This window comes from Mustelus asterias, chromosome 3 (genome assembly GCF_964213995.1).
Source record: "Mustelus asterias chromosome 3, sMusAst1.hap1.1, whole genome shotgun sequence".
Lineage (NCBI taxonomy): Eukaryota > Metazoa > Chordata > Chondrichthyes > Carcharhiniformes > Triakidae > Mustelus > Mustelus asterias.
The window spans coordinates 99,550,599-99,574,540 of record NC_135803.1 but is presented as its reverse complement, the minus strand read 5'-3'; the positions used below and the strand labels follow the sequence as shown (position 1 = coordinate 99,574,540).

Here is a 23,942-nt window from a genome sequence, read left to right as displayed (position 1 = left end):
TCTTCGTCTACGTCCCCACATGAGTGGGGAGACCCTTCACCTAACATTCCTTCTGCGGGGTTCATTCCCATGTCTCGTACAATGGTGATGGACTTAGTGGGTGGGAGAAGCACTGCCTCACACTTCGCCCTTCTCATGTTTGAGACAGACCGCAATTTTCCTGTGTTCAGCATTTCCACCAAGGTATGTTTGGTGTGTAAAACAATATTCCGTCATTATGATGGGCTCGCTGACCTTTACTACCCATGCCGCACAATCTAGTGCGGCTATACATCTGGGTAACTGGGTTACTACGGGGCCCTCCGCTGTGGAATAATAACCCACGGGTCGCTGTTTGTCCCCATGGACCTGTGCAACTACTACCAAATAAAACCCCCCTTCGTTATTACAATAGATATGAAAATCTTTACGAGCGTCAGGCAGTCCAAGTTCTGGAGCCTTCATTAGTTCTACTTTTAGTTTACTATATGCCCTTTCCTGTTCTGATCCCCATTCTATAACTTCGAGAGCGGGTTTCCCCCCTTTTACTAGCTTTTGTATTGGTTCGGCGAGCCTTGCGAATTCTGGTATAAAGTTGCGGCTGTAATTAAACAACCCCAAAACCTTCCTTACCCCTCGGACGGTTACTGGTCTTGGCATTTGCTGAATGGCTGTTTTCCTGTCCAATGGCATTTCTTTGGTCCCCTGGGATATCAGGTGTCCCAAATATAACACCGGCGCTTTCCCTATTTGGGCCTTCCTGGGGCTCGCCTTTAGTCCCTGTTCGTCTAAGTGTTTCAGGACTGAGTATAGTGCCATCTGGTGATTATCTACACTGGGTCAATTCCACCACTCCTGTTCATTCGTATCGGGATTTTGGAACAACATTGGCAAGCCAGATACCTCTTTATCTTTCCTTTGATTCTCACATTCACTGATCCCTCTTAATTGTTTTGTTGTGGTAATTCTGCTCCAATAAGTGGGAGCATTCCCTAATACTCTCTGAATCTCCGTTTTACACTGGGTGACGGGTTTATAATTTTGCTTTTGGCCGTGCACCAGTTCCCCTCCGGGTTACTGGTGCTGAGTTGTATTCTAGCACTTCCTACTCCTCTGGAGGAGCGGGTGGTCCCTGTGTGGATTCATTAGGAGGTAGAGGAACAGTTTCCCCTCTCCATTGTTTTTCTTCGAAGACTTGGTTTTGTTTCTCCAATTCTCTTATTCTGAATTCTAGTTCTCTAATCTTTTTTCTATCTTACTCAATTAGTCCAGCTAACTGATGCATTAACAATACTCCTATCTTCTCTGCCTCGTTTCTCTTTTCTTTATATATCCACATTTTCTGCTACTCTAAGGTCTGAGACGTATCCCAGCCATCCTTTTGCATCCTCTTTATTAATGCTTTTTTCTTTGATAAGTACACTTCAATGAGAGGACCTGCAGATCCCCTCATCCTTCATTATCTGCCATTTTGCAGACTTCACTACCCCCCTTTGGAGCCCTACAGTGCCTGACAAAGTGACCCAGTTTCCTACAATTATGGCACGCACCCTTTGGTTTATCTTCTCTACTGTTTGCACTAACGTTTTCCTGTTTTATTTGTAGGTATGGTTTCTCATCTGGTCCATCTCTAATTCCAGATGCCCATTCCACTAATTCATCATAAGTCTGGGTATTGAGAACTCCCATTTTAAGGATTTTTTGGTGAGCTGGCGACAGCCCGTCTTTAAATGCTTGTAAAAAGGCTCTATCTGTTCGGGCAGCTTCGGGTACTCCCCAACATTCTTGGTATATTCTAAAGAGTCGCTCCCCAAATTCGGAGGCTCTTTCACCCCTTTGTTGATTAACATTTTAATTTTTTCTTTGACATCAGCCCATTTCTTACCCGAGACTGAAACCTGTTCAATTAATCCAGCCAATTGATGAACTAAGAGAACTCCAATTTTCTTAGTTTTGTTTTTCTTTTCCTTTTCCAACCATTTTCGTTGTTGGTCTAGTGAATGGTCTAAATCCCATCCCCCTTTTATCATCTGTTTTATGAGTCATAAGTTTTATTAGTCATAAATTCATTTATTAGGGACCCAGGGGGTCCCCACTGTCTTTGTCCCGCCATAACACTGATAAGTTTATACTCACCACCTGGAGTGACTTATTCTCCCTTCTCGCTCTCCCCCTCCCAGGTCGCTCTTATCGGAGTCCGGTGATACCTGTAAGGGTTGATCAGATCCCTCCGTACCACCGCTTATACTATTTCTTTTAAGCCGGCTTCTCCTTAGAAGGCCTTTCCTTCTAACTCTTACACATGAAGGCTTTTCTTTCAAACTCCGGCGATCACTCAGACAGTCTCTATCTCACTCACGTCAGAACATCACACACTCTTATCACAGATGATTACCCACTGCATTTTGACCCACTGCATTTTGACCCACTCTATTTAGAGTTCGATAATCTATTCCGGTGTCCCGGTCGTGGCCATTCAACCGGACCGTAAACAGATTATCCCGGACGAGTCCCCAATTGTTGTAGGTAAAAAACCTCTGACACTATTAGTGGTTCAAAATGCAGTGTTTATTTTCACAATTGTGGGAGAAGTGAGGTTCCTAACAGTGGACCCCCAGCCTTCTCATCGAACACAAGTAAGAACAGAGTTTATATATGTCCCTGTTCCCGCCCTCATTACATTGCAATTTTCTGAGATGGCTGTCATTGCTCATGGTGAGATTCTTGTTGTTTTAGCAGTATCTTCCTCTGCGTAGTTTGTTCGATCTCCAAGGCCACGATTGTTCGTCATTTATATCCTTGAAACAACATCACAGGTTTTGCACAAACAAGTTATCTAATATACATACAGGTTTGTATAATACTTTATATCAGGGTAAGATGAATAACGTATGATGAATATATATATGAATCTATGGTGATTCAAAGACAGAAGGCATATATGTCAACTCCATCGTGTTAAACAAAGGTACGTAAAAATGGAGACTGTTTAGCTTATTTCGAGCTGGGTTAATCACATTTCTTAATAACAAGAATCGCTGTTCCTTTCATCTGGCACAGACATGAAAAACACCGAACTCTGACAAAAACATGGACTCTGCAGTGTTCTCAACAAAATCACAGAGTTTGGGTCTTAATGCTTAAGTGTGACAAAGTTCATTAACCCATTCCCGACTTCAAGTATCTTACCAAGGCACTCTGTCCCACTGTATCCCCATAACCCCATGCTTTCCCATGGCTAATCCACCAATTATTGTCCATTTCTAATTGCCCCATAACAGGTGATGGTGTGCATTCCACTTAAACCTCCAACTCCCTATAAACTTTGCATTCTTCCAGTTCTGGTCTCTTGTGTATCCCAAATATCCCTCATCCCACTACCGAAGGCTGTGCCTTTGGCATCTAGACCCTCAGCTCTGGTATTCCTTCCTTAAAACCCCTCCATCTCCATCTCTTATACTTTAAGAGGTTCCTTAAACATATTTCTTTGGGCAAGCTTTCAGTCACCTATACTATTATTCCCTTAAGTGGCTCATAATGTTCCTGTGAATTTTGGGAAGCTTTGGTGCTTTAAAGGTGCTATGATATATAGAGGTTGTTGTTCTTTCAGCCTGCCGAATACCATTCCATCAGATAGTGTGTTTTCTACAGCAACACTTCCAGGAACATCAATGCGTGGGGTTGCAACCAGACAACTATCAAATGTGAAAACTCAGGCAGGGTTTGGTATGGTTGTTGATGGCTTTTGATGAGTTGTTAATTTGCTCAAGATTCATTGCCACTCAGAGCATGAACAAAGTACACACATGATAGATAGCATCTGAACCAATAACATAAAGCAATGAATGGACTGCAGATATCAGCGCTCATTGAAGTAACCACATGTGAACATTGATTTAAAATATTAAGAGGTCCAGATGTTGTGGTCAACAATATCAGTTTGGTACATCAATGACTTTTTAACTACTGACTCTGTCCTTCTCCCTGGCCTGGAGATGCCGGCGTTGGACTAGGGTGAACACAGTAAGAGTTTTAACAACACCAGGTTAAAGTCCAACAGGTTTATTTGGTAGCAAATACCATTAGCTTTCGGAGCGCTGCTCCTTCGTCAGATGGAGTGGAAATGTGCTCTCAAACATAGAACATAGAACATAGAACATTACAGCGCAGAACAGGCCCTTCGGCCCACGATGTTGCACCGACCAGTTAAAAAAAAAAACTGTGACCCTCCAACCTAAACCAATTTCTTTTCGTCCATGAACCTATCTACGGATCTCTTAAACGCCCCCAAACTAGGCGCATTTACTACTGATGCTGGCAGGGCATTCCAATCCCTCACCACCCTCTGGGTAAAGAACCTACCCCTGACATCGGTTCTATAACTACCCCCCCTCAATTTAAAGCCATGCCCCCTCGTGCTGGATTTCTCCATCAGAGGAAAAAGGCTATCACTATCCACCCTATCTAAACCTCTAATCATCTTATATGTTTCAATAAGATCCCCTCTTAGCCGCCGCCTTTCCAGCGAAAACAATCCCAAATCCCTCAGCCTCTCCTCATAGGATCTCCCCTCCATACCAGGCAACATCCTGGTAAACCTCCTCTGCACCCTCTCCAAAGCCTCCACATCCTTCCTGTAATGTGGGGACCAGAACTGCACACAGTACTCCAAGTGCGGCCGCACCAGAGTTGTGTACAGTTGCAACATAACGCTACGACTCCTAAATTCAATCCCCCTACCAATAAACGCCAAGACACCATATGCCTTCTTAACAACCTTATCTACTTGATTCCCAACTTTCAGGGATCTATGCACACATACACCTAGATCCCTCTGCTCCTCCACACTATTCAAAGTCCTCCCGTTAGCCCTATACTCAACACATCTGTTATTCCTACCAAAGTGAATTACCTCACACTTCTCCGCATTAAACTCCATCCGCCACCTCTCGGCCCAACTTTGCAACCTGTCTAAGTCTTCCTGCAAACTACGACACCCTTCCTCACTGTCTACCACACCACCGACTTTGGTGTCATCAGCAAATTTGCTAATCCACCCAACTATACCCTCATCCAGATCATTAATAAATATTACAAACAGCAGTGGCCCCAAAACAGATCCCTGAGGTACACCACTTGTAACCGCACTCCATGATGAATATTTACTATCAACCACCACCCTCTGTTTCCTATCCGCTAGCCAATTCCTGATCCAATTTCCTAGATCACCCCCAATCCCATACATCTGCATTTTCTGCAGAAGCATACAAAGACACAAAATCAAGTTACAGAATACTGATTAGAATGCGAATCTTTACAGCCAACCAGATCTTAAAGATACAAACAATGTGGGTGGAGGGAGCATTAAGCACAGGTTAAAGAGATGTGTATTGTCTTTTGCGGGCTGTCCTGTCGGGCTGTCCCTGCTTCAGCTTATCTGCTGCGGAAACTCTCATCCAAGCCTTTATTATCTTTAGGCTTGACTATTCCAATGCATTCCTGGCTGGTCACCCACATTCTACACTGTGTAAACTTGTGGTCACCCAAAACTCTGCTGACCATGCCTTAACTCACAGTAAGTCTGTTCTATTATCCATGTGCTCGCTGACCTGCATTGGCTGCCAGTCAAGCAAAACCTTAATTTTAAAATTATCATTCTTGTTTCCAATTCCTTCCATGACCTTGCCTCTCTCCATCTCTGTAATCTCCTGCAGCCTCACAACCCTCTGTGATATCTGTACTCCTCTAGTTCTGGCCTGTTGTGCACCTCTGATTTTAATTGCTGCACCATTGGTGACTGTACCTTCAGTTGCTTGGGGCGTAAGCTCCGGACTTCTCTCCCTACAGCTCTCCGCCTTTCCATCTTACTGCCCCCTCTTTAAGACATCTCTTAAAATCCATCGCTATGATCAAGCTTTTGGTCGTCTGACCTAACAACTCCTTGTGTGGTTCGGTTTCATACTTTGTTTTAGAATGTAAAGCACCTTCAGATGTTTAATTATATTAAAGGTGCTATATAAGTTGTTGGAGTGGTGAAATTCATGGGCATGATTATTTTGCATATTGGGCTCTGTTTTTATTTTTGTCAACAAGATCAGCCATTGTAAACAGCAGCAGATCCCCCACACACGAGGGATATCATACAAGTGATCATCATTTTTCCTCAGTGTTTGTAATATTAGCTGTTCTGGCACTTTTGGGACTTTTCTCTTGCTTTATCACACTTATCTTTCTGCTCCTGTACCTGCACCCGTTTGGGTCCCAAGAAAGATTTCAACAGAATGAAAGACGGTCTTCTGTGAAACTGAAAGTATATTTTAAAGATACGCCAGGTTAGTCCAGATTAATGTCTAATTAGCTCCATACTACAAAAACCTCATCATAGAGATTGTATCAATTGACTCGAATCTAATTGGCTACATGAGCAATATCTTTGAAATGCCACTTTGAAGAACCGACTTACTGCTAGTAAGCTTGAACCCAAAAGGGATCTATTTAAAGTAACAGTACCTTCAAACAGACATTTTCTCGCACTCTGACCTTTGCACCGAAGTTTCTGTTCTCTTTTCTCTCCAATTTTCACCTCCTGCCTCAAAGTTTGGGGGTGGGGGGAATAATCAGACAGGGATAATGATCCTGGTCACTATCCTGTGTCATCACCTGGGAAAAGCCTGTGTTTGGACATTTTAATGAAAGAACCATACAGCTGAACCGTTCGAAATACTCACTATCTGAACTGGTATATGGACAAGGAATCATCGAGTCTATGTCTTCAGGCATGATGGGGAGCGGTGAACGTGAGATTTATTTTTAACTGATTGGGAGTCAGTTCTGCTTTTCCTGCAGTTGTGGTGTGCTAGGATGGAACAGTGGGGGAGGTCAAAGATTGAAAGAAAAAAGTGAAATGAAACACAGAAATTGGAGTGATGACTCTCTCAGTGATTAGAATAATACCCATTTACATTACTGTGCAAGAATAAAATCTCTATTAAAAGAAGGATATTGAGACACTGGAGGAAGGCACAAAGAAAATTTGCAAGGATGATGCCAAAGATTATAATTATTGGAAAGACTGAACAGGCAGAAGCTATTTTTCTCTACAATGTAAAGTGTTTGATAAGATGGATATAGAGAAAGCGTTTCCATATGTAAGGAAATCCAACTAGGGGTCATATATATAGGATAGTGCCGAATAAATCCAATAAGGAATTCTGGAGAAAACTCCTCACTCAGTCTCTCAGACTGTAGAACCTTTCATGTCTGAGGATGCAACATCAAGGGTCGTTTATTCTTTTCTTTTAAAAGTAAAAGTTTGCCCATCTTTTCAAGACTGTGCCCCCTTAAAAAACAAACCAAAACAAGCCTATCTGAAATGTTGATTGCAATACCATATTCAGGAAGGTTTTGCTAACATGCACTAGAACATTGGTGGATAAATCCTATTGCTTGTTGCATACATTTACAAAACCTCAGGGGGTTGGACATTAAGGTAATGTGGTTCTTATTCATAAGAAAATAAAAGACTTGTGTTTATATAGTCTTTTTCCAAATCCACTGAATGTCTCAAACTCTTTACAATTAATGAAGTACTTTTGAAGTATAGTCACTGTTGTGATGCAGGAAACAGCAGCCAATTTGCACAAATCAAATGCTGACAAACGGCAATGTGATAATTATAGAATATTCTGTTTTTGGTGGTGAGGATGGAGGGATAACTATTGGCCTGGACACTGGGGATAACTCCCTGGCTCTCCTTCAAAATTGTTCCATAGAATCTTTTATGTCCACCTGAGAGGGCAGATGGGGCCTTGGCTGAACACCTCATCCAGGTGATGACATGCTCAACAATGTAGCACTCCCTGTGTACTACACTGGAGCATGAGCTTGACTTTTGTACTCTGATCCTGGCGTCGTACTCAAACCCAGAACCTTCTGACTCAGAGACAAGTGTGCTACCAACTGAGCCACAGCTGACACACTAATAAATTTTGCTTTGGGAAAGAATTTTCAAGCTTCAAATATGCTAATGGAAGGAATTGTTGTGGGTTAATATGTCACTTTCGGATGTGATAATAGTGATGTGTGAATGAATAAGCTTACGGTTACACTGCTGAAAGAAGAATCCCTCCTTAGAGATTGAATAATTTGGGAATTTAGTTTGGAGACCGAGTTAGATTGCCCAACTTCAGTGGAAATGGTCTGCTGACTTTAATATTTTCTGACTGGTTTTGATATATCAAATACTGTTCGATTAGAATACAAAAGTGCACTCTGAACAAAAGCACCATTATCCAAAATATGTGCCATGACTGTAAAATAAGTTATCCACACAAAAGGACAAACAACATAAAAACAGAAAATGGTGGAAAACCCAGCACGGCTGGCAGCATCTGTGGGGAGAAAAATACAAGTAGCGTTTTGAGTCTGAGACTCTTCCTCAGAGCAGAGTCATAAAGACTCAAAACATCAACTCTTTCTCTCTTCTCTCGCCACAGCTGCTACCAGACCTGAATTTTCCCAGCATTTTCTGTTTACCATTTCCATTATCTGCAGTATTTTGCTTTTATTGGGACAAACAACATGCCCAGTGAGAAGCAAACAAAAATATATTTATGGAACACACAGCCAGAAAAATAAAGTTGTCAAACCATTCCACACAGATCATAAGTTCAGCAGCAGCTGCAGTCACTTCAATACTGATGGGTCATGATTTACCCTAGGTCCAGTGTTAAACTATCAATGAAAACACCCATTTACATAAAAAATTCCTGTATAGGTAGACGTTTCCTGATGCTAACCATATCAATCACAATCTATGAAGAGAAAGTTTGCCAGCCAGCACAGATAAATCAAAAACTATATTCGCATATGCAGTATGTTACATCGTGCAAGGAGGTAATGGATTCCTCCCAGGCAGTATCAAAACCGGGCTGTTCTAAACAATCAACTAAACTTCTAACTGTGTATTAGGTACCTCCACATGGGCAGCACGGAGGCACAGCGCCTAGCACTGCTGCCTCACAGCGCCAGGGACCCGAGTTCGATTCCCAGCTTGGGTCCCTGTCTATATGGAGTTTGCATGTTCTTCCTGTGTCTGCGTGGGTTTCCTCCCACAGTCTGAGAGATGTGCTGGTTAGGTGGATTGGCCATGCTAAATTCTCCCTCGGTGCACCCGAATAGGTGCCAGAGAGTGGTGATTAGGCGATTTTCACAGTAACTTCACTGCAGTGTTAATATAAGCCTACTTGTGACGAATAAATAAGACAAGTTCCCTAAATCCCAAAGAGTAGACAAATTGAAAGGTTTCCAAGGCATAAAAGTACAACTCAAAGAGAAACTTCACAGAAAAATTACATTTAATGTCAAACTCGGGAGAGGTTGTTCAGTAATGGGATTTCTTTTACCAATTATAGCAAATCTAGGAATCTTACTATTCTGAGTGCATAACAAGCATTGGGTGCTGCAATGTTGTAAGTGTTGTCCTGTGGATTAAACATTACGTGAGAATATAGGAACATAGAGGACAAGAAAAAATCATTACAATCCATTTAGGTGATCTCTGCCTGTTTGGATGAATGTAAAAGGTTCAAAGATATTATTCAAAGAAATGTAGACAGATCTTCCAGTGTCCTGGCCAATATTCCTCCCTCAAAAGAGAAAACAAAAATGGATTATAGGTACTGCATCCAGGAAGCTCTGGGCTGGACTTGTGCTAGATATGAGGATTTCCCAGATTTTGAATGGGGTGGGAGAGGGGGCATGATTGGAATAATAAAACTTAAAGCTAGGCTGGTTTCTTCACTGAGCCAGGCCAAGTCGGATCAGGGAAGGGATGAGTAGTGGTCGAGGTGCCTTCCACTCCTTTAATTTCAACATGAAATAAATATTGCCTGCCCCAGAGAGTAGAGGATCAGTGTGCCGCAACCCTTACACACAGTGTACCAGAAGTACCCCTCCAGCTTTGAATGTAGCGGTTTTTCACATCTTTCTGGATTTTGGGATGCCAGCTAAGGGATCATTTGCTATTTGTGCAACCTTGCTGTATGTACATCGGCTGCTGTGTTTAGTCGATTGTTTAGAACAGTCCCAGTGTTGTTCCTTCCTGGTAATCCAGTAGGAATCCAGTACCTCCTTGCACAATGTAAAATACCGCATATGCAAATACAGTTTTTGATGGCAAGCTTGTCCTGACTAGATTGTAATCTATACAGTAGCATCTGGATCATAACAGTGACTACTCTTCAAAAGTCACCAGTTGTGGAAATGCTTTGAGATGTTCTGAGGACAGAAATGATGGCAGATAAATACAATAAGAAGTTTAACAACACCAGGTTAAAGTCCAACAGGTTTATTTGGTAGCAAAAGCCACACAAGCTTTCGAAGCTCTAAGCCCCTTCTTCAGGTGAGTGGGAATTCTGTTCACAAACAGAGTTTATAAAGACACAGACTCAATTTACATGAATAATGGTTGGAATGCGAATACTTACAACTAATCAAGTCTTTAAGAAACAAAACAATGGGAGTGGAGAGAGCATCAAGACAGGCTAAAAAGATGTGTATTGTCTCCAGACAAGACAGCCAGTGAAACTCTGCAGGTCCACGCAACTGTGGGCGTTACAAATAGTGTGACATGAACCCAATATCCCGGTTGAGGCCGTCCGCGTGTGTGCGGAACTTGGCTATCAGTTTCTGCTCAGCGACTCTGCGCTGTCGTGTGTCGCGAAGGCCGCCTTGGAGAACGCTTACCCGAATATCAGAGGCTGAATGCCCGTGACCGCTGAAGTGCTCCCCAACAGGAAGAGAACAGTCTTGCCTGGTGATTGTCGAGCGGTGTTCATTCATCCGTTGTCGCAGCGTCTGCATAGTTTCCCCAATGTACCATGCCTCGGGACATCCTTTCCTGCAGCGTATCAGGTAGACAACGTTGGCCGAGTTGCAAGAGTATGTACCGTGTACCTGGTGGATGGTGTTCTCACGTGAGATGATGGCATCTGTGTCGATGATCCGGCACGTCTTGCAGAGGTTGCTGTGGCAGGGTTGTGTGGTGTCTTGGTCACTGTTCTCCTGAAGGCTGGGTAGTTTGCTGCGGACAATGGTCTGTTTGAGGTTGTGCGGTTGTTTGAAGGCAAGAAGTGGGGGTGTGGGGATGGCCTTGGCGAGATGTTCGTCTTCATCAATGACATGTTGAAGGCTCCGGAGGAGATGCCGTAGCTTCTCCGCTCCGGGGAAGTACTGGACAACGAAGGGTACTCTGTCCACTGTGTCCCGTGTTTGTCTTCTGAGGAGGTCGGTGCGGTTTTTCGCTGTGGCGCGTTGGAACTGTTGATCAATGAGTCTAGCGCCATATCCTGTTCTTATGAGGGCACCTTTCAGCGTCTGGAGGTGTCTGTTGCGATCCTCCTCATCCGAGCAGATCCTGTGTATACGGAGGGCTTGTCCATAGGGGATGGCTTCTTTAACGTGTTTAGGGTGGAAGCTGGAGAAGAGACGTCCCATCGTATCGGGCAATGGGACCCTGTGCGAGAACCTCTCCGGCTATGTCGAGGGCATCCTGAAACCCATTGTACAAAGAACCCCCAGCTTTTGTCGCGACACGACGGACTTCCTACAGAAACTCGGCATACATGGAGCAGTTGAACCAGGAGCGCTCCTCGTCACAATGGATGTCTCGGCACTCTACACCAGCATCCCCCATGACGATGGCATTGCTGCAACGGCCTCAGTGCTCAGCGCCAACAACTGCCAGTTTCCAGATGCAACTTTACATCTCATCCGCTTCATCCTGGACCACAATATCTTCACCTTCAACAACCAGTTCTTCATCCAGACACACGGAACAGCCATGGGGACCAAATTTGCACCTCAATATGCCAACATCTTTATGCACAGGTTCGAACAAGACTTCTTCACCGCACGGGACCTTCAACCGATGCTATACACTAGATACATCGATGACATTTTCTTCCTTTGGACTCATGGTGAACAATCACTGAAACAACTCTATGATGACATCAACAAGTTCCATCCCACCATCAGACTCACCATAGACTACTCTCTGGAATCGGTTGCATTCTTGGACACGCGCATCTCCATTAAGGACGGTCACCTCAGCACCTCACTGTACCGCAAGCCCACGGATAATCTCACAATGCTCCACTTCTCCAGCTTCCACCCTAAACACATTAAAGAAGCCATTCCCTATGGACAAGCCCTCCGTATACACAGGATCTGCTCGGATGAGGAGGATCGCAACAGACACCTCCAGACGCTGAAAGGTGCCCTCATAAGAACAGGATATGGCGCTAGACTCATTGATCAACAGTTCCAACGCGCCACAGCGAAAAACCGCACCGACCTCCTCAGAAGACAAACACGGGACACAGTGGACAGAGTACCCTTCGTTGTCCAGTACTTCCCCGGAGCGGAGAAGCTACGGCATCTCCTCCGGAGCCTTCAACATGTCATTGATGAAGACGAACATCTCGCCAAGGCCATCCCCACACCCCCACTTCTTGCCTTCAAACAACCGCACAACCTCAAACAGACCATTGTCCGCAGCAAACTACCCAGCCTTCAGGAGAACAGTGACCAAGACACCACACAACCCTGCCACAGCAACCTCTGCAAGACGTGCCGGATCATCGACACAGATGCCATCATCTCACGTGAGAACACCATCCACCAGGTACACGGTACATACTCTTGCAACTCGGCCAACGTTGTCTACCTGATACGCTGCAAGAAAGGATGTCCCGAGGCATGGTACATTGGGGAAACTATGCAGACGCTGCGACAACGGATGAATGAACACCGCTCGACAATCACCAGGCAAGACTGTTCTCTTCCTGTTGGGGAGCACTTCAGCGGTCACGGGCATTCGGCCTCTGATATTCGGGTAAGCGTTCTCCAAGGCGGCCTTCGCGACACACGACAGCGCAGAGTCGCTGAGCAGAAACTGATAGCCAAGTTCCGCACACACGCGGACGGCCTCAACCGGGATATTGGGTTCATGTCACACTATTTGTAACGCCCACAGTTGCGTGGACCTGCAGAGTTTCACTGGCTGTCTTGTCTGGAGACAATACACATCTTTTTAGCCTGTCTTGATGCTCTCTCCACTCCCATTGTTTTGTTTCTTAAAGACTTGATTAGTTGTAAGTATTCGCATTCCAACCATTATTCATGTAAATTGAGTCTGTGTCTTTATAAACTCTGTTTGTGAACAGAATTCCCACTCACCTGAAGAAGGGGCTTAGAGCTTCGAAAGCTTGTGTGGCTTTTGCTACCAAATAAACCTGTTGGACTTTAACCTGGTGTTGTTAAACTTCTTACTGTGTTTACCCCAGTCCAACGCCGGCATCTCCACATCATGAGATAAATACAACACAGACGTAGTAGCAATGACACAACTGAACTCAACTAAACAACCCCAAACTTGTCAACTCAAATTTGCCTTTGAATAAAGGAGCATCAGCACTTTATCAATCCTGTGATGACAATAACTTGCACTTATTGGTGTCCTTATCATAGTTAAGTATCCCAAGGTGCTTTACAGGAACTTTACTAATCAAAGCTTATACAGAGCCATGTAAGGAGATATTAGGACAGGTGACCAAAAGCTTGATCAAAGAGGTAACTTTTAAAGTGAATCTTGAAGGACGGGTATAAGTTTAGGGAGGGAATTTTGGTATGGGAGACAATTGAAGGCAATGCAGCTAATAATGCAAAGATTAAGTTTGGGTGGTTGTAAGGCTGGAGGAGGTTACAGAGAGAGTTAGGGATAAGGCATTGGAGGAATTTGGAAATCAAGACCAGCATGCACGAGGATGATGGATCAATGCAACTTGGTGTGTGTTAGGATATGGATAGCCAAGATATTGATGAGTCCAAGTTTATGGAGGATGGAAAATGAGAGTCGGGCCAGGAGAGCATTGTAATAATAAAATCTAGAGGAAACAAAGGCAGGCAAAGTTTCCGAGCAGGTGAGCTGAGAGAGGGGCTGACGTTGGTGACACTTAGGAGAAAGTAGACAGTTTTAATGATGGAGAGGATATATGGTCAGAAGTTCATCTCGGTCAAGTAGGATGTCAAGGTTATGATCTATCTGGTTCAGCCTCAAAAAGTGGCCAGGGAGAATAATGGAGTTAATGACGACCAATGCCAACAGCTTTGATCATTTCAATATTTAGCTGGAGGAAAGTTGTTGCTCGTCTAGTATGCCAGACAAGCAACATGATAAGCTAGAAGCAGTGGTGGGGCCTAGAGAGGTGGTTATGAAGAAGAGCTGGATATTGTAAGCATACATGTGAAACCTGATAAAAGCAAAATACTGCGGATGCTGGAATCTGAAACAAAGACAGAAAATGCTGGAAAATCTCAGCAGGTCTGACAGCATCTGTGGGGAGAGAACAGCGAACGTTTCATATTATCATAGAATCCCTACAGTGTAGGAGGCCATTTGACCCATCAAGTCACAAGTCTGGATGACTCTTCATCTCAGCGGGTCGAGATGAAGGCACCCCAGCTCTGATGAAGGGTCATCCAGGCGTGAAATGTTGGCTCTACTCTCTCTCTCCACAGATGCTGTCAGACCTGCTGAGATTTTCCAGTGTTTTCTGTCTTTGTTATGTGGAACCTGATGTTGCATTTTCAGCTAATGTAACTGAGGGACAGCCTGTAAATGAGAAAAATATGTGCTCTAAAATGTGCTGGTTAACTGCAAGCTATCTACCTGCACTACCTGACTCCAAACTTGATCTTGGTATCATCAACTAGAACTTGCTCCTGAAGCAAAAGACACTTATTAACCACCTTTGGGTTCAGGACCAAAAGGACCAAATATTGCTATTTCAACTGCCAGTTTCTCCAAATGCCTTCTAGCAAGTTAGGAAGGTTCAGTCGCTAGATATACATGGGGAGGTCGTAAATTGGATTAGACACTGGCTCAATAGAAGAAGCCAGAGAGTGGTTGTGGAGGATTGCTTCTCTGAGTGGAGGCCTGTGACTAGTGGTGTGCCGCAGGGATCGGTGTTGGGTCCATTGTTGTTTGTCATCTATATCAATGATCTGGATGATAATGTGGTAAATTGGATCAGCAAGTCTGCTGATGATACAAAGATTGGAGGTGTAGTGGACAGTGAGGAAGGTTTTCAAAGCTTGCAGAGGGATTTGGACCAACTAGAAAAATGGGCTGAAAAATGGCAAATGGAATTTAACGCAGACAAGTGTGAGATATTACACATTGGAAGGACAAACCAAAGTAGAACGTACAGGGTAAATGGTAGGAGTCTGAAGAGTGCAGTTGAACAGAGGGATCTGGGAATACAGGTACAGAATTCCCTAAAAGTGACGTCACAGGTGGATAGGGTCGTAAAGAGTGTCTTTGGTACATTGGCCTTTATAAATCGGAGTATCGAGTATAAAAGTTGGAGTGTTATGGTAAGGTTATATAAGGCATTGGTGAGGCCGAATTTGGAGTATTGTGTACAGTTTTGGTCACCTAGTTACAGGAAGGATGTAAATAAGGTTGAAAGAGTGCAGAGAAGGTTCACAAGGATGTTGCCGGGACTTGAGAAGCTGAGTGACAGAGAGAGATTGAATTGGTTGGGACTTTATTCCCTCGAGCGTAGAAGATTGAGGGGAGATTTGATAGAGGTGTATAAGATTTTGATGGGTATAGATAGAGTGAATGCAAGCAGGCTTTTTCCGCTGAGGCTAGGGGAGAAAAAAACCAGAGGGCATGGGTTAAGGGTGAAAGGAGAAAAGTTTAAAGGGAATATTAGGGGGGGCTTCTTCACGCAGAGAGTGGTGGGAGTGTGGAATGAGCTGCCGGATAAAGTGGTAAATGCGGGGTCACTTTTAACATTTAAGAAAAACTTGGACGGGTTCATGGATGAGAGAGGTGTGGAGGGATATGGTCCAAGTGCAGGTCAGTGGGACCAGGCAAAAAATGGTTCGGCACAGACAAGAAGTGCCAAAAGGCCTGTTTCTGAGCTGTAATTTTCTATGGTTCTAAGTCATTCAATACTTGAAAAGTCACTGTAAACGATAAACGGTCTGTCCTTACTCCATTAAGTCCAAACAACATGGGTCTTGTTACAGAGGCTGTGAATTCTTTTTCGGTGTCCGTGATGCTGTACTGTTGTACCAAACCAAGAACACCAAGCTCCCATTTAAAAAATAACATTTAATTTCGGAAGAAAATACAAACAGCTGTTAATATATTACATTTCAGGCGTCTATCTAACAAAACTCAGTGTCTGCAGATGTCAGTCTAACCTGACAAACCTTGGCAAAAAGCGGGACTTATGTTATTTAGGTTCTCTCTAACTCCCATTTCTTATTAAGCTAGCTTGATAGGATTTTCTACAAGAAAACTGAGTGTTCTATAAATCTGTATCTTTATTCTAAATTCCATTAACACAACGTAAAACTGAGCAAATAATTAACCTTGATCAACGTCAGTTGCTCTCGTCAATTTATATGCGAGTGGCGTGAAATTAATCCATCCCCTAAGATCAAGCTTCAGATCAAGCCTAGGATGGGATGCAATGCCTAATCTTGTCAGTTTGGACCTTGTTTGTCTCTCTTGTGGGGCGATTAAATTTGAATTTGTTTTTTGGAGCAAGCAAGGAAATGGATTTGGGTTTGTCCAATCCACTCTGAGCATTGGCTTTGTAACTTTAAGAATGGAGTAAAAAATTAAAATGGAGCATTCAGCCTTATTGTCCTGCTCCCCTGAAACCCTCTGGTCACCACTTTAAGTGTTCGCTGTACTTATGTGGCTAAGGCACCCTCCATTAGCAAATCAATGTCCAGTTGTGTCATTGGGACCCTGACTGGATTTTACCTTAGACTTGAGAGGGAAGAATTGTGCATTTTCTTCCAGGCTGAGGTAGGTTGGCAGTTCCTAGGAAGACAAAAAGACACTCCAATTAAATGAATGGAATTCCTGGCAGCATATGGGAGACTGCAACCTTCCCTGTCCAGTACTTCAGCCTTCCCAAATTCTTGCCCTCCTGTGAGACCTTCCTGAAGCTTCCTCCCTGTGATTTTTGGCAAGCCATTCATTGGTGGTTGATCAAATGTCCCCTCGTGTCCACCAACCTGTAGCCACTCTATGCCCACTTCAGACAGGCAGCTGATCAGTGGCATGCAGATGAGGTAGAGGGATTGAAGTGCTACCAGCCTAAAATCGAGGACTATGAGTACATTTTGGAATCACTCTAGTCACAACCTGCTGAGAGTTAAAATTATCCATGTCTGAGGGTTTGCATGAGACTGCGGACCACAAGATTTATATGAGCAACTTGTTACCATTATCTGAAGCAAATTAAATTTTAGCCACAAAACTTCCCCTAGTGTCTGTTGTGATGCAGTCATCATCATGTACTCCATTTTGATTTCAAAAAGACATTTGATAAGGTGACACACAAATGATTATTACATAAGACAATAGCTTGCAGTGTTTGGAGTAATATATCAGTATAGATAGAAGATTGGTAAACAAACAAGAACATACAAACGTATGAACAAGGAGTGGGGTAGGTCAGTCAGCAGCGCCCCCCCCCACTCCCCTCCCCTCCCTGCAAAGCCTGCTCTGCCATTTAATAAGATCATGGCTGATCTGATAGTAACCTCAGATCTACACCCTGCCAACCCTGATGACCTCTCACCCTTGGCTTACCAAGAATCTATCTACCTCTGCCATAAAAATATTCAAGGACTCCGTTTTCACTGCATTTACAGGAAGAGAGTTCCAAAGACTCATCACCCTCTGAAAGGAAAAACAATTGCCTCATCTCTGTTCAAGATGGGTGACCCCTTATTTTTAAACAGGGGCTGAAATTTTACCGTCCCGCCCGCCACAGGAATCGGAGCGGGCAAGGGCAGACAATGGAAAAGTCCGTTGATCTCGGGCGGGATTTTACAGTTTCGGGTCAATCTGCTGCCCTTGTCCTTCTAGATGGAAGTGGTCGTGGGTTTGGAAGGTGCTGTCTAAGGATCTTTGGTGAATTGCTGCACTGCATCTTGTAGATAGTACACACTGCTGCTACTGAGCGTCGGTGGTGGAGGGATTGAATGTTTGTAGATTTGGTGAGATATTAAAAGGTCTTGACAGATATTTTAAACTCTGGTTATGAAGAGTGCAGACCCTCGATGAAAATCTAGCACGCACCTAATAAAGTGCCAAGGGCAACTAAAGACCCAAGAGTGAGGAAGACAATATTCAAATAGACCACAAGTAGGTTGCCGACCATGTCAGTGCAATGAAGCGTACAAGCAAAGAGTTTAGTGCAGAAGAAGGAAATGGCTGAGAAGTAGCTGAAAGACTTGAACATAAGGGTTGGGATTCTCCCCAAAAAATTCTAAGTGCTGAATTTGTGAATTGGAGTAACTCACGGCACCACGACTTGTTTTGGCGGGATTTTCAAAATGAATCTTCCACACTCTGTGCACTGTAGAGTGCCTCAGGGAGATCTGTGAAAATCTGTGGGCAGGGCCTATTCCCGCTGGAGAGGCCAGCAGAATAGTGCTGAGTGGGCCACTGCATATGTGCCAATCTATCAGTGCAGAGATCGGCACATGTGCAGTAGCCCCGCACTGCTGGCCTCCCGTTCGCTGGCCAGTCCTACATGGCTGGCCGTGCGACACCAACCGCCCCCCACCCCCCAGAGGGCCAGCCCCAATTAGCCCTTTCCCTCTCCTACCCATGATCCCTATGCAGGATGGCAGCGAAACCACCCACCCCCACCGATTCCCTCCCCCATAGGCACCCCCAATAGACACGACCTCCTCTGACGCCACCACTTAGCACTGCTCACTAGGCACTGCTAAGGTGCCCCTTGGGCATTGCCATTTTTCCCCTTTGCTAGTCAAGATTTCCAGTGCAGAGCTGACAACACCAGAAATCCGGGCCCCGGCGACACGCGGAGGCCGTGGTGCCCAGCAGGGTGCCCGCTGAACGGCCTCTGTTGAGGTCTTTTGGCCCACTGCATTGCTCAAGTTGTCTCTATTCTCTCTCCACAGATGCTGACAGACCTGCTAAGATTTTCTAGCATTTTCTGTTTTTGATCTCGTCATTGAGAAATCAAACCAACCATAACATAACAATAAGAAGTACTCAAGAATATTATTTCCAGAGTACTGAAGAATCAGAATCCCGATCTGTACTTGGAGGTGGTAGGAATTGTGAGAAGTGTTGCTGGTTCTTCCAGTGAAATGAAAATAGTGCTCAGGTGCAAGCTAGTTTATTGTAACTCTTGATGGTACAAAGGAGATTGTCATCAACTTCAGGTAATGGAGAACATGCCCCTGTCTAAGTCAACGGGGATGAAGTAGAAATGGTCGAGATCTTCAAGGTTTTTAGGTTTCCAGATCACCAATAACCTGTCCTGGTCCCCCCATGCCGATATTATAGTTAAGAAAGTCCACCAATGCCTCTACTTTCTCAGAAGACTAAGGAAATTTGGCATGTCAGCTGTGACTCTCTCCAACTTTTACAGACACACCATAGAAAGCATTCTTTCTGGTTGTATCACAGCTTGGTATGGCTCCTTCTCTGCCCAAGACCGCAAGAAACTACAAAAGGTTGTGAATGTAGCCCAATCCATCACGCAAACCAGCCTCCCATCTATTGACTCGGTCTACACTTCCTGCTACCTCGGCAAAGCAGCCAGCATAATCAAGGACCCCACGCACCCCAGACATTCTGTCTTCCACCTTCTACCGGAGAGAAAAAGATACAAAAGTCTGAGGTTACGTACCAACCGACTCAAGAACAGCTTCTTCCCTGCTGCTGTCAGACTTTTGAATGGACTTACCTTGCATTAAGTTGATCTTTCTCTACACCCTAGCTATGACTGTAACACTACATTCTGCACTCTCCCCTTTCCTTCTCTATGAACGGTATGCTTTGTATAGTGCACAAGAAACAATACTTTTTACCGTATACTAATATGTGACAATAATAAATCAAATCAAAAAAAGTTAGTGTTGATAAATAAATTGCGACACATATAGGCTAAGGATTGCTTTTCATTGAAAACTGATTCAACACAGGGTAAGTGCAACTGGCACTACAGAGTATATAATAGAGGTTACACTGAACTTATATATTAATTAGACTTTAGCCACACCATTGGAAGGATGGGAACACATTGGAGAGAGTGCAGAAGATGTTTTCAAGAATGGTTGGTTCCAGCCTTCTCTCCTTTGGAGGTGTTCAAAATCGTGAGGGGGTTGGACAGAGTAGATAGGGAGAAACTGTTCCTGCTCGAGAACGAGAGGGCACAGATTTAAAGTAGTTTGTGAAAAAGAAGCAATGGTGATGTGAGAAAAAACTTCTTCACACTGAGTGATTTGGGTCTAGATTGCACTGCCTGGAATTGTAGTGGAGGCAGGTTCAGTGGGGGCAGGTTCAGTGGGGGCAGGTTCAGTGGGGGCATTCGAAAAGATGATTACTTGGGTGGAAACAATGTGCAGGAGAATGGCAATAAGTCATGATGCTCATTTACAGAGCTGGTGCAGACACAATGGGCCAAATGGCCGCCTTCTGCACCGTAGCAAATCTGTGATTTCCTCATAAGGGAAAGAGGGAAAGGTGAAGAAATTTTATATACAAGACATTTGTGAATCTTGTTTTCCTAGAGGGACAGTGTTGTCCTGATTTTTTTTCAATGACCTTTTTCTCTTTTATTTCTAAACATAAGAGTGGTCAAATTAAGATTTTTTGAAGAAGGAATACTCATTCTCACCTCTGCTTCCCCATCATTAACTTTTCACATTAACCCACAATTGTTAGAACTTCCTTTTTCTTGTGCTCACGTGTGCTCATATAGACCATACTACGAGGCTACTAAATTGTCACTCGCTTTTCAATCTCATTCCTCGTGCGGAATTCTCCTAAAAAAAAATTCTAAGTGTCGAATTTGCTTGAGAAGTGGCGTAAATCACGCTTTTTTTTTCAGTGGGCGTTCAGAGAAGAATCTCCGACACTCTGTGCACTGCAGAGTGCACAAGTGTGATTCACTGCAGAAATCAGTGGGCGGAGCCTATTCACACTGGAGAGGCCGGCAGCATAGCGCTGAGCGAGCCACTGCGCATGTGCCGATCTGTCAGAACATGAACATAAGAACTAGGAGTAGGCCATCTGGCCCCTCGAGCCTGTTCCGCCGCCATTCAATAAGATCATGGCTGACCATTTTGTGGACTCAGCTCCACTTACCCGCCCGCTCACCATAATCCTTAATTCCTTTACTGTTCAAAAATCTATCTATCCTTTCCTTAAAAACATTCAATGAGGTAGCCTCAACTGCTTCACTGGGCAGGGAATTCCACAGATTCACAACCCTTTGTGTGAAGAAGTTCCTCCTCAACTCAGTCCTAAATCTGCTTCCCCTTATTTTGAGGCTATGCCCCCCAGTTCCAGTTTCACATGCCAGTGGAAACAACTTCCCTGCTTCTATCTTATCTACTCCCTTCATAATCTTATATGTTTCTATAAGATCTCCCCTCATTCTTCTGAATTCCAATGAGTATAGCCCCAGTCTACTCACCCCCCCCCCCCCCCCCCCCCCAATCAGTGTCCCCAAGCATGCCCGGGCCAACCTCGACCCCACCCACCCTGCAGCCCCGACCACCCCCTCCCCCAGCAGGCTGGCATCCCTCCCTCCCCCCACTGATCCTCTCTGCTGAGTGGCAGCAAGACTCTCCACCCTCACCGGTATTAGGCCTTAAGGGGCAGTGCCAGGAGCATAGGCTGGCACTACCAAGGTGCCAATGACCAGGAGGAAACCCCCCCCCTCCCACCGCCTGACCCTCTGGGGAACCCCAATTGCCCCCCTTCATCCAATGGTATCAGGCCACTAGTTCCCCGAAAGTGGGGAGCTACTGTAAACCCCATTGGAATGAAATATTCTGGCGGTGGGGGAGAGGCTAGCGGGCCCAGCTACTTCAGTCCCAGGTCTGCTAATTGTATTCAAAATATATTTAAATTAGGATTCAAATAATTGATGCAGCTCCCTGTCGATTTCCAGCATAGAGCTGACACCACTGGAAATCCGGCTGGGAGACGCTGTCGGGACGCCCAGCATGGATCCCGCGGATTGGGCACCGGTGGAATCTCCCAGCCCACTGTGCTAAAAATGAGTGCAGCGGAATGGGAGAATCGCCCCGTCCTCTTTCGCAACATCCCAAAATCTGTCTGGATTTTAGATTAGTGCTGATGTTAGGATTTCTGAATCTGGCTGCGATGCTGGAATAGGGCTAATCTGATCGGTATCATTTAATAAGATAAATGTAGCGTTGTGTATGTGGGTGGAGCTGTGGGTAATGCCAAGCAGGTCTCTAATGTAAGGTTGCATGTTTAATGCTATTGAGTGGGAGAAAGGCCCACGTATTACAGTACATGAATCAATTAACATTCTTGACCAGTGACCTCAGGCTCCAGTGGAAGTAAAAGTATGACATGAAATTAGGTTGCAATGTGAGTTGTGAGAAGGGTGCAAGGGGATTTGGACAGATCGTGTGAATGGATAAGTATGTTAGCAGATGAAATATAACGTGAGTAAGTGTGAAGCTATCCATTTTGGTAGAAAAAACAGATAGAAAATTTTTTAAATAGTGAGAAGTTGGAACACATCAAGGAATATGAGGATAGTGAGGAACAATGGTGTGGAGGTAGGTGATGAGCCATGATGACCTTTTTGTATGGCGAAGCAGGCTCAACAGGTTGAATGGCTTACTCCTCCAAAATACTGGTCTTGTATACATTGAAACTGGGAAACATAGGAAATAGGAGCAGGAGTAGGCCTTTCGGCCCTTTGCATCTACTCCGCCATTCAGTATGATCATAGTCGATCATCTTACTCAATAGCCTGATACCACCTTCCCCTCCCAAATCCTTTGATCCCTTTTGTCCCAGTGGTACATCTAACTCCTTCTTGAAAACATACAATGTTTTGGCCTCAACTACTTTGTGGTAGCGAATTCCACAGGGTTAGCACTTCCTGGGTGAAGAAATGTCTCCTCATCTCGGTCCTAAAAGGTTTACCCTGTATCTTTAGACTATGACCCCTGGTTCTGAGCTCCCCCACCATAGGGAACATCTTTCTTGTAGCTACCCTGTTTAGTCCTGTTAGAATTTTATAGCTTTCTCTGAAATCCCTCCTCATTTGATTTCAACAATCTTTTTCTCTTCACGTACGTATAGAAAGAAATTTTAAAGTCAGTTTTTATGTGCATGTACATAACCTCAGTGTGAGGGAAGGAAAGAGAATTAGAAAACAAGCCATCATGACACTTTTTGGTATTCAAACTGTCCCTTTTAAAACCTATCTTTCAGGCTCTCGTATCATAGCTGATCAGACTGAACTCAGGAAGATTGAATCGCTTGGAGGAAATCGTAACAGCAGAACACGAGAGCTGATGTGGGCATGGGGAATGAAACAAGCAACCGTCCAACAGCTTCTACACATCCTGAATGAGATGCAGCTGTACCGTGCAGTCGACATTATTCTGTCATGTGAGCACACTTCTTTGGTCAAAAATACTTGAGATACTGATCTTTTTATCTGAACAGGCACGTTGGAAAGCTTGTTTAAACATATTCATTTAATTAATGAATTGTCAGCTTGAATGCAGCCCAGACTGATGAACGAGCCTCTTCTGTTCTGGATATGAAGTTGATGGGTGAAATTGGTTTGAGCTGTCTTAAAGTCCAATTCCTGGCAGGACAGAGCTCACAATACTAAATTGACCCTAATTTGGCACTAAATTGGCAGTCTCACTTGAAGATGTGGTTGTTGTGGAAAGAAAATAAATTTCATGGGTTGTTCCACTGAAGTATGTCATTAAAGTACAGTTGGAGGGAGAATTATTTTACATCTAACCTATAAAGTAGCTGAATGTTTTGCTTGATACTGATTCTGGATGCCTATAATAAAGAAGTGGCAGCACAGTGG

General features: G+C 44.2%; 1 protein-coding gene across 2 annotated transcripts in view; it reads left to right on the top strand.

Moving 5' to 3' along the window:
* The window catches only part of LOC144484679 (interleukin-1 receptor-associated kinase-like 2), a 74,912-nt gene that overhangs the window by 8,745 nt on the left and 42,225 nt on the right, over positions 1-23,942 (top strand). For both annotated transcript variants that reach the window (XM_078203139.1, XM_078203140.1), the window contains exon 2: positions 23,324-23,503. In XM_078203139.1, coding sequence (XP_078059265.1) covers positions 23,324-23,503 — 180 coding nt within the window. The remainder of the gene's footprint in view (positions 1-23,323; positions 23,504-23,942) is intronic.